Source organism: Orycteropus afer, unplaced genomic scaffold, assembly GCF_000298275.1.
Source record: "Orycteropus afer afer isolate SDZICR_OR568_19922 unplaced genomic scaffold, OryAfe1.0 scaffold00051, whole genome shotgun sequence".
NCBI classification, from domain to species: domain Eukaryota; kingdom Metazoa; phylum Chordata; class Mammalia; order Tubulidentata; family Orycteropodidae; genus Orycteropus; species Orycteropus afer.
Window position 1 is genome coordinate 11458681 of NW_006921638.1, and position 11699 is coordinate 11470379.

General features: G+C 37.4%; 1 protein-coding gene across 1 annotated transcript in view; it reads right to left on the bottom strand.

The window, feature by feature from the left end:
- Positions 1 to 4033: 4033 nt before the first annotated feature.
- Positions 4034 to 11699, bottom strand: part of FBXO33 (F-box protein 33) — a 36750-nt gene continuing 29084 nt past the window's right edge. Inside the window, exons 2-4 of the mRNA XM_007938581.2 lie at positions 7610 to 7720; positions 6380 to 7065; positions 4034 to 4305 (exon numbers count right to left, since the gene is read on the bottom strand). Of these exons, the coding sequence (XP_007936772.1) occupies positions 4034 to 4305; positions 6380 to 7065; positions 7610 to 7720 (1069 nt within the window). The remainder of the gene's footprint in view (positions 4306 to 6379; positions 7066 to 7609; positions 7721 to 11699) is intronic.

Genomic DNA, 11699 nt, shown 5'->3' on the forward strand with positions numbered 1-11699 from the left:
CATTTTATTTATAAATCGTGTTACCACTTCCTTTGTTGCTACTGGTTTAGTATTTGCTAAATATTTTTGTCATTTTTTTATTTTGATGTGAAGGTATATAATTTTTCTTTTAGGTTACCCCATGATTTATAATTTTCTCCCCAAGTTTAGAACAGTCCGTTCTATCTTGCAATTGTCTTGACATCCTCACCATTTAGAAGCTCTGTAGCTACACATTTTTTTCCCTCTTTTTGGTTTGCAGTTGCCCTCATTTGCCAATTTATGTCTCTGGTTCCCTGTTTACAATTTTGTAGGCTTATTTACTTTGGATACTTCCATAACTGCGTTGGTTTCTGTGTTATGTCATCATGTGTGTTAATGGTCGGTTGTTGTCTGCTGTTGTTAGTTCTCTGTGCAGAGGGCTCCTTTCAGCATTTCTTGTAAGGTTGGTCTGGTTTGAACAAATTCCTTTAATATCTGGTTTATCTGGGAATGTCTTAATTTACTATCATATTTGAGGGAGACTTTTGCCGGGTACATAATTCTTAGTTGGAAATATTTTTCTTTCAGGATTTCATATATACCATCCCACTGCCTTCTTGCCTACATGGTTGGTGCTGAGAAATCAGAGCTTAGTCTTAATGGTTGCCTTTTGTAGTTAACTTTTCGTTTTTCCTGTGCTGCTTTCAGGATTCTTTTGTCTTTGGTTTTGGTGAGTTTGATGATGACATGTCTTGGTGATTTTCTTTTGGGCTCTATCCTGTTTGGGGTTTGTTGGACTTCTTAAATGGATACATTCTCATCTTTCACCATATCAGGAGGGTTTGTTGGACTTCTTGAATGGATATATTCTCGTCTTTCATCATATCAGGGAAGTTCTCTTCCAACAAATCTTGGACAATTTTGTCATTCTCTTCCTGTTCTGGAATTCCAATTACACGTAGGTTATTCCTTTTGATAGCATCCCACATGAACCTTAGGCTTTCATCATTTTGTTTTGATCATTTTTCTGACTGATCCCTTTCCAAACAAGTATTCATGTATTTGTCTTCAATCTCACTAATTCTGTCTTCCATTGATTCATTTCTACTCTTTGCCCATTCAATGTGTTATCTTTTCTGAGAATTTAGTATTAATCTTTTGGATTTGTGTCTGTAGATTTTGTATCATTTCTAATAATTTTATTTTGTTCTTGTATTTTCTTCCAAAATTGTTTTAGGGTTTTCTTCAATTTTGTCATGGTTTTTCTTGATCTGTCTCTCAATCTGTTGAAGGTACTTAAATATAATCTTTTGAATTCCTTTTCAGGGAGTTCCAATGCTACTCCTTCCTTAGGGATGTGTTCTGGGTCTGTATCCTAGTCCTTTGTTTCTTCTGCTTTATCTTGCTTCTTTGCATGGACTGTGATGGGCTGTTGTCTCCGAGATATTGTGACGTTTTGTGTTCATATCTAGTTGGTGATTGTATGTTGGAGTGTTTTGACTAACATTTTCTTTTTTTTGTTTGTATGTTATCTGAGTAAGCATGATAATGTGCTCCTCTATTTGCTAGTTAGCAGCACTTATGTACTTACCACCTGTCTCCTTTCCAGTCATCAGCTTCCTGTATGTCCATGCTGTGTGTGGTAAATGGTGCCTATTCTTAGTTCCCTGGAATCTGAATGAGAATGCTGTCACTTTAAATATCCAAAAGGACACCACTTGTAAACATTAAAAATGACTGCACCCTCTTGACAGTCCAAAGTCCACAGCTCAGTTTGTCTTCCTTTGCCATTTTTCTTTTTAGTTGTCAGCTACCTGTGCAGTAGTCCATGCAGCCTTTAATAAGCAGGGCCAATTTTTAGGTTAATTCACAGGTCCTAACACCATTTGGAAATATTCAGGCTGTCCGTGCTGTCAGGGTAGCTGACAGTCCGCAGCTCTGTTTGTCTCCTTACTCACTGTTTTTATTCAGGTTCTTCTACTAACTGCTGTTCAGTCCACCTCTGTATCCTTCCTTCCTTCAAAGCTCAGGGTTCCAGGATTATCTTCTGTATCTTTGTCAATTGGTTTCTCTTTTCTTGGTTGTAGAGGGTCTATGTAGCTTGTCTGCCTATTCTGCCATTTTACTGGAAGTCTTCTCAGTCTAAGACTTTTTTTTAATAATGTATCCCCAAACTAAGCATTGCTGAACTAGAATAAAACAAGAGCTAACATATGATTATACACAATGTAAGAGTTGTTGTATTTTATTTAACACTAAAAGTTTTCATGCTTCATATACAATAAAATATATTACAATGATCACTTTTTAATGCTTTATTCATTGATTAAAAGAATATACATTTAACATAAACCATACAACATCAGTCATCAGGTCAAACATTCAGCTGGATTCCTTACAGTTTCTGTCAGGAGTTATTTTATCTGATCACATTTATATGATAAAATCTCACCACATCTGGCATTTACACACACTGTGCCAGTGGATTCACACTACTGATGTACGTATAAAATCCGCATGGTATGTGCTCACTGGAGACAAAACAGTGCACACCTGTCAAAAGGTCATTTTAATATAAGATGGTAAAACCATTTGTAAAACATATATAAACTTTTTCCATAAATAGAATCATATCTGGACATCTGTTGCATAAATTGTGTTTCCAAAGCTTACAATAGAGCAGCCAGGTCTCAGCACTGCTGGGCACCCACGTTGGCTACTTACTTTATTATTGCAGACTGTCCTTTAACATTAAATGCACAACATTCGTACCATTTAAAACTGGGGTCAGGTGGAAGTCTCACAGAGACCACGTCTGTACCGCGGTTGCCCTGAAACAGTAAATCGGCTTTTAAAGCCTCTCAGATATAACAAGGTTTTAAAACATACTTCATGGAATGTTCTTCATGGATCATAGCAGCTCATACCTGTGATAGACAAGCGTTCAGTTTCTCCTTTCTTTCCTTTACATTCACTATTCACAGTGAAACAGGTGCATGTTTTTTTTTCTTTTTTTTTTTTTTTTTTCAGAGTTCTGAGGTTGCTGACTGAGCCACAGCACAGCTGTGTACCACAGGTCGAAAATCGACCTTAAATATTACAATCTAGCAGTATCTGGCTGGCCAGAGTGGGCCGGCCCCTGCCAGCATGTGGGCACTTCTTCATTTAAGTCTATTCTTTGGCAGCTGACACGCACGCTGACAGAGAAAAATCCAGTGACTTGTTGCTAGGGATTTCACGACTAATGTTTGTTTGAAAATGTGTGTGTTTATGAGTTTGTTTTTTCTTTTTGGAGTTTTACCCTGGAATAGCTTCTTTCTTCCTCTACTATTTAAAAATCTGGGCTAATATGCTAACTTGAATGTATAATGTAATTGTTGAATAAAATTAAGTTGGATATAATTTTTGAAAATCCAACAATTTGAGTTTTAATGTTTGTAAATGCTTTTTTTTAAAAAAGGACTGAGCAGTATTTTAAGCTAGTACTATACAAAATTCAGAAGGGCATTTGGTGATACCAACTATTATATGTGTAATGAAAGTTAAAGACAGTTTTTCTGTTAAAAGTAATTCATCATTTGGGATCAAATTATCCTCCCTTCATCCATTTCAAATCAAAATTAATGAAATGCTATCTGAATGTATGAATGCAATGCACTGCATACAAATCCACCAGGCTATGGATATATATCTATATATGTATAAAAATAATTTGGCTCCTGAGCTCTGAACTCTGACACACAAATATTAAAAACATCAAAAAGGCAGAGTAACTCAGTGAAAAACAAAGTTAGCCAGCAACCTCAGACAACCTTCGGTTGTATATCCTTAAGGTTTGGTAACAAGTCCATTAACCGTGAAAGCCCTACACAGTGTCACTTTGAACTTCTAAACCAATACCCGACTACGTTCTTTGATCAAGAAGTAGAATATACATATATAATTCTATAAAGCTAATACTGATTAAACACAGCACAAAGGGACTAATTCACACTACTGGAAAAAACATAATAGGACCCTACTTGCATATGTAACCACAGGAATTGTACATTTTTTTTTTTTTTTTAAAAAGCTAAATGCCTTCACTGAAGCTTTGCATCTCTCTGTAAAAATGACGATTTGGTTCAGTGAAGACACTGAGTGATTCGATGTCCATGACTGCATGCCAGGGTTGACCCAGGCCCAGGGATACTTGCTCAATAAGGTTATGCACTGGATCCACATCCTGGTCAGCTAGTTCACCTTGGTCAAAATCAATGCTTTCTTCAGTGACTTCAAGCACTTTTAGATCAGGACCACGAAGACGAGCAATGGCAATAAGGTTGTGTGCCCACACTGTATAACCTGAAAAGACAGATAAGCACTGTCATTTCCTTGAATTTTACCTTGTCTATATGTTGTTAGTCTTTTCCTCATTCATTCCTTCTTGAGAAACTTCTGTTTCCTTTAAAAATATATTGACTTTTCTTTTTTTTAAGAAAAAATGTATTGTGATTTGGGTAAAAGTTTACAGAGCATATTCACCTTCCATACAGCAGTTCACATACACTTTGTCTCATGACATGGACTGCAATCTCCCAAAATGCAATAGCTCCCCTCCCACTTCCTCCACATAGCCACCTCTTCCCTGTGTCCTTCCCTCCCATGCACTCCTGTCCCCCGAGCTGTCTCCCTGTGCATACAAAGCCCTATTCTCCCATGACTGATCTCTCCAAGGAGTGTATCTACCTAATGTAAATGTTCAGCTATGCCTGTCTTTTGCTTGACTGGAAGCCACAGGAGTAGGTTCAATTCCAGACTTGAAGTGCAGCTAGGGGCCACAGTCTCAGGGGTTTCACCAGGCTCTATCAGACCAGCAAACCTGGCCCCTTTTAAGGAAATAGTATTGTTTAGCTCAAGAGGCAGAAAAAAAAAGGACAGAACTTTGATATTATCTCCTAAAACACCACTGTGGGTAGTTGGTAAGTGATGTAATCCTATTCTAATACTACTGAATTCAGTCAAATAGAAGACAAAGTCTGAAATATAATATTATAACTTTGGATAGTGATATATTATAAGGAACACATTTTTGCTTCATATATAGGTATCCATTAAGAATTTAAATAATACAAAATGGAATTTCCCATTGGTTAAAAAAAAAATCTATGATGCATCACAATTCAAAGTTATGAAGTAATACTTCAAAGTTGAAAGACAAATTGTTAACTGTCAGTAATAAATACATGAAGTATAAAACAGTCATAGGAATGAAATGTACCAATTTCAGAATAATGGTTAACTATGGGAAGGAAGAGAAGGAAGAAGAAGGAAAAGAAGGCTTTAATTATATCTAACATTCTATTTCTTAAAACAAGAAAAAAGCTTTCATAAAAAGACTAGTTTAAAATAACTTTTCAATAACCTGGCATTTCTTTAGTCTATATAAAATCTCCATGTTATTTACTACTTGGAATATTGGTTTATTCTTTGCTACTACCTCTCACAAATTAAAAAGCACAACTTGTAAAGCAAGATACATTCCCACACACAAGTACAGGCTACAAAAATAATTACAAACATAATGAAACAGAGCTAATAAAAAGAGTTTAAGATATTCATATAGACTTTTTATTTTGTATCATGTAATTATTTTATAAGGACCAGAAAAGGAGGTAAAATGTTCTAATTTGTCAGGATAGCAACTCTTTCTACAAATGAGAATAATTCACATTAAGAAGAAAGACCCAATAAAAAAATAAGTACTGCCTACTTAACAGAAGGGAGCTCTGGTGGCGTAGTGCCTAAAGCACTTGACTGCTAACCAGAAGGCTGGCGGTTCAAACCCATCAGCCACTCCTTGGAAGGAAGGTTGGGCAATCTACTTCCATAGTGATACTGCCTCGGAAACCCTCGGAAACCCAAGGAGGGGTCGCTATGAGTTGGGTCCGACTTGATGGCACGTAACAACAACAACAACAACATTATTTAACAGAACTATCATTGAAAAAAAAGTCATATAAATTAATATGTTGATCTTAGAATTTATAAGATGAGGTAAAGAACACTAAAAAAACTCCTACTTTCTCCTTCCTCTGAGGTGTTTTTAAGGGATTTTGTGATTAGTGGCGATATATCTATTGCGGGTACGTATGTATGTTTTCTTAACACAGCTATATTTCAAATGCCATTTTTGTGAAACACCATCAATCTCATGGTGAAAGAATAAGGCTCTATGAAAAGCTAGAGCTTTTAAAATGCCTGAGTTTGAAATATGACTGTTCCATTTGTTAGTGATATATCTTGAAGACTTCAAAAAGAATAGGAATCTGCAGATAAAATTTCTTTACACTATAAAGGTTAGTGCCATCTTATCACTAGCATAAAATGTTTTAAACAGGAGACCAAAATTAAATAATAGTGAGCAGTAATCACCTACCGTGAATTGCCAGGAGAGAGAGCTTTGTGCACCTCCATGCTAATAAAACCAATGGATCTTCATTTCTGTTGTCACTAAGATCTGGAAAACCAGAGGTGTCAATCACATCATTCATTAATATAAAATGAGTGAGGAACTTGTCATACTGCCTGGATATAAGATCAACAATAGCCCCTGAAACACAAGTGATATAGCTGTCAAAATGAATCCTCTCTAGTGGTATACTGGGTTTCATAATCTTTAACATATCTTCACTCTTGATATCAAAAGCCATTATGTAGACCCGAAGGCTGGTGCTCTTTCGTGACAGGGCTTTCCAATGCTCATCATTTGGCATGTTGTCCAGAGACTTGTGCATCACAGAAACATTGTGAACCAGGAGAGACAGTCGCTGCAAAGGCACATGGTTGCTATCGGTTAAGACTCTTGCCATCTCAGCTGTAAAGTCACAGAAATCCAGGGCAAGTGAGTGTAGATTCACAAATCGCTCCAGTTCAACTGCAGAAATGAGAGTGCTGTTACCAGGAATATTGTTGTCCAGTAAACTCAGGTGTTCCATGGTGTTGGCAATGGAGTTTGAGAGAGATGACAATGATGTTGGGGTTACTATTTCCAGCATAAATCCACAGGACAGCCATTTCAGTTGCCTACTATTGCTCAATATTTCTTCAAACAGCTGTTGAATTCTGTAAGGAAAACACATGACACACTGATCCCATTAGCATTTAGCTCTAATCATTTAACACTGATTTCTAAAAGTAGGCAATGAATGGCATGCAATGCTGAGATCTATTTTCTCTCATTAGTAGGTTAATTTCTACTCAGCCCACAAGTAATATTATCACAAATACTGTTAAAATTCACCTGCAAGTATACACTAAACATATGAATGTATTAAACATATAAAAATATGTTCCTTATCCAAGGTAAGTATCATTTTACATTAGTATGGTAAAGAAGACTGATGACATGCAATTTATGTTCCAGGAAAGGCAAGCAAAGAAATAATAATTTTAAATAGCAGTAATTATACAGCACGTTCTTGCCTTAAAGACTTTTATGACATATACTGATCACTTCATTTCACAGTTAAGACATTTTCAGGACAAATGTTCCTTTTAGGAAAAAAACATTATTCTTCTGATTATGTCTTAAATTTCTCAGAGAGTATTCAGAAAATAAGAACATTATTCTTAGAATAAGTCCTGTCACACCAACTACATAACTTACTGTTTAATTTTTTTGCCGTCTGGGTCCACCTTGCTGAGGTATGTATTTGATAAATTTCCTTGCTGTTGCAGAACGCTGATGTCCCCAAAAAGACTAAACTTCTGAAGATTCCTATAAGAAAAGTTATTCAAAATGACTTTCCAAGTAATTTAAGTATGAAAGCAGCTTAGTAGAAGGGATATTTTAGAAAAGTTTTCACTTTATAACTAAGGCACTTGACTACTAACCAGAAGGCTGGCGGTTCAAAACCACCAGCCACTCCTTGGAAGGAAGATTGGGCAATCTATTTCTGTACAGATATTGTCTTGGAAACCCACGGAGGGGTTGCTATTAGTTGGGACCGACTCAACGGCAGTGAGTTTGGTTTTTTGGTTTGAACTTAATCAGAATCCAATTAAGTAATTTCTGATTGTTTTATACAAACACCAAAAAGCAACACTGTAAAAAAGAAACAGCATAGCTAAAGAATGAGAACTGGGGTATGGCACTGGATCAGGAACTCAATATTTTAATGACCACAGAAAAGCCTCTTAATATCCCTGACAGTTTTATCTATAATGCCTACTTTATTGAGTTTGACGATGAGCAAATAAGAAGATGATACATGAAACAACTATATAAGTTTTCTTTTTTAAATAGATCTTATTTATAACAATTTCTCAAAGCAATTAACTTAGTCAACTTGGTAAATACTCAATGGTAGGGAACTTCCCTGAAGATATCTTCTCCATAAGAAATATTCTTTGACTAAAACCCAAAAAGAACAATCTCTAATTTTATATTCAATGAACCCAAACCACACCCACAGCTGCTCAGTCAATTCTGATCCATAGCAACCCCACGGGATAGAGTAGAAATGCCTTATAGGGTTTCCAAGGCTGTAAATGTTGAGGGAAGCAGACTGCCATATCTTTCTCCTGTGGTGTGGGGCTAGTGGGTTTGAACTGCTGACCTTTCCGTTAGCAGTCAAGCACTTTTAACCACTGTGCCAGTCAACAGAAAAAGCTAAGTAAAAATCTTTAAGTTTTAGATAATTTTAGCTACAAAAAAGCACTATTCTAAAAGTAAAATTTTAAATAAAGTAAGAAAACACTAAAGACTAAAGATTAAAACAAAAATTAGCAATACTCCTGAGACTGGGCCTCTCCCACACTGCTGGTGGGACTGTTAAATGATATAACCACTGTGGAAAGTAGTACGGCGATTCCTTAAAAAGTTGGAATTACAAATACCATCTGACCCAGCCATTCCATTACTAGGCATATATCCTAAAGAAGTGAGAGCCAGGGCAAGAGCAGATATATGCACACCCATGTTCACTGCAGCACCATTTACAAGAGCAAAAAGATGGAAACAACCTAGATGCCAATCAACAGAAGAATGGGTAAGCAAACTATGGTACATACACACAGTAGAATACTATACAACCATAAAGAATAACATATAATCTGCAAAACACCTCATAACGTAGATGAACTTGGAAGACATTGTTGTTGTTGTTATTATGTGCCGTCAAGTCGGCCCCGACTCATAGCAACCCCTCCTTGGGTTTCTGAGGCAGTATCACTACGGAAGTAGGATTGCCCAACCTTCCTTCCGAGGAGTGGCTGGTGGGTTTGAACCGCCAGCCTTCTGGTGAGCAGTCAAGTGCTTTAGCCACTATGCTACCAGAGCTCCTTTGGAAGACATTATGCTGAGTGAAATAAGTCAATCACAGAAGGACAAATACTGTATTAGTCCGTTATTGTAAATAAGGAAAGGTTTCTATATGGAAGGAAACTTTCTTTGTTGGTTACCAGGGGTGAGAGGAAAAGGGAGGGAACACTGTTAGATAGGTAGAGACAAGTATTGATTTGAGTGAAGAGAAAGGCAATGCACCAAATGTGAGTGATCAACATGGTGGCACTGAGAAAGAGGAAGACATAGAGAGGTGCAAGGGAGGTACAGACGATAAAGATGAACCCTTCTGCACATACAGTACTGCATTGTAAGTGAAGGCAAACATGGATATACAGGTGAATAGATGGGTGGACAGGTGAACTATTAGGTATGTTGAGGCAGGGGGAGCGTGCCCAACACAATGTATAGGGTTGGCAGACAATGTTTCTACAAGTGTATTTGTATGTTCTATAAGAATTCCCAGGTGTACAGCAGAGCTGACAAGGGACAGGGTTGTAGTCATTTCTTGGCCACAGCCAGCTACCCAGGGAGAGTGAGTAGTTGGACCTGTGGGCTCAGGACCATAGTTGCAGGGGACATCAAGCTCAACTGGCATAATATACTACACAAAAACATCGTTCCACATCCTGCTTTGGCTGAGTAGTGACTGGGATCTTAAAAGCTTGCAAACACTCATCTAACATGCCACGATGGGTCTCTCCTCGTCCAGAGCAAAGAAGAATGAAGAAAACCAAAGATGCATGGAAACAGTTAGTTCAAGTGACTGGTACACCATGCGACCCTCAGCCTACATGACTATGAGACCAGAAGAACTAGATGGTGCTTGGCTTGCACTATCAACCACTCGGAGGGGTATCTATGTAGGAGATACTGGATAGAGTGGGAGAACAATGTGGAACAAAACTCAAAATCATTAAAAAAAAAAAAAAAAAGGGACCAGGGTTGCTGCTCAGATAGAGCCTGATAGAACCACTGAGACTATAGTCCCTAGCTGCCTGTCAGGTCTGGAACTGAACCCAGTCCTGTGGCTTCCAGCCAAACAAAAGACAGGCATATGAGCTGAACATTTACATTAAGCAGATATACTCCTTGGAGAGCTCAATCATGGGAGCATAGAAGGGGTATGTATGCACAGGGAGACAGCTCAGAGTGCATGGGAGGGAAGGACACGGGGAAGAAGTGAGAGGAGAGCTGTTGCACTGTGGGAAATTGCAGTCAATGTCACAAGACAAAGTGTATGTGAACTGCTGTATGGAAAGTGAATTTGCTCTGCAAACTTTCACCCAAATCACAATAAAAATAAAATAAAAAAAAAGCAATATTCCTAAATACCAATAATAGCCAACTAGAGATGTTTATAAAATTTAAGGAAAATTTAGTAAGACATGTCTAATTCCTACACTGATAAAAGATTATTTAAATAACTTAAAATAAAATTTCTTGATAGTGTATTTTCCCAAATTAATAACTTTAATTTCACTGAAAAGCCTATAATTCTAAAATTTAACTTGAAGAATAAATCATTAATTCATTTATTCATTCAAACATTCACTAAAGTTCTATTAAGTGCCAGGCACTGTACTATATAGTTACTAAAGACACAATAGTGATCAAGTGCTGTGAAGGATAGGTACATGGTGCTACATATGGTGATATTTTATTATAAATTAGAGAAAGTATCCCTACATAAATAGATTAAAACAGGATCTTAAGGATGAGTAGGCGTCAACCAGGACAAGGAGAGTAGGGACATAGTATTACAGAAAAAAGGAAAAAGAATGTGCAGAGCCCCTGAGTTGCAGGCAGAAAAGTGAGCTTGAATCACTGACAGGAACATAGCATGACTGGAGTATATAGGGAGAGGGGAACACAGAATGCAATGAGGTTGTAAAGGTGGACAGAGTCCTATATCAAATAAAAAATTCCAGTTTTTGCCTTAAAAGTAGTGAGATTCCCCAAAACTGGTGTTAAGCAGGGAATAAAATGATTACATTTCTGTCTAGAAAACATTATTCTGGCATCAGAACAGCCTGGAAGGAAGGCAGAGTCAAAGTGGGAAGATTACTGAAGAGGGTATTTCAGCATAAGGGACGACAGAATGGTAGCTTGAACTAGGTTTTTGGTGGTAGAGGTGGAGAGAATGGACACCCTCAAGGTGTATTTAAGAGTTAAAATGTACAGGAATGGGTGCTGGGTTAGCTATGAGGGTGAGGGATAGGCAGCAGTCAAGAACAGCTTAACTTTTCTAGGTTGTAGAACTGCAACGACAGTAGAGCTTTACTTTGGGACAAGAATTACTAGAAATGAGTAAACATCTTTTTTTTTTTTTGGTGGGGTGGGGGACAAGGGAAGGAAGGTGAGGTGGTGGAGGAATTAGATTGTGGCCTCTCTAAAATAGGACATGTTGAAC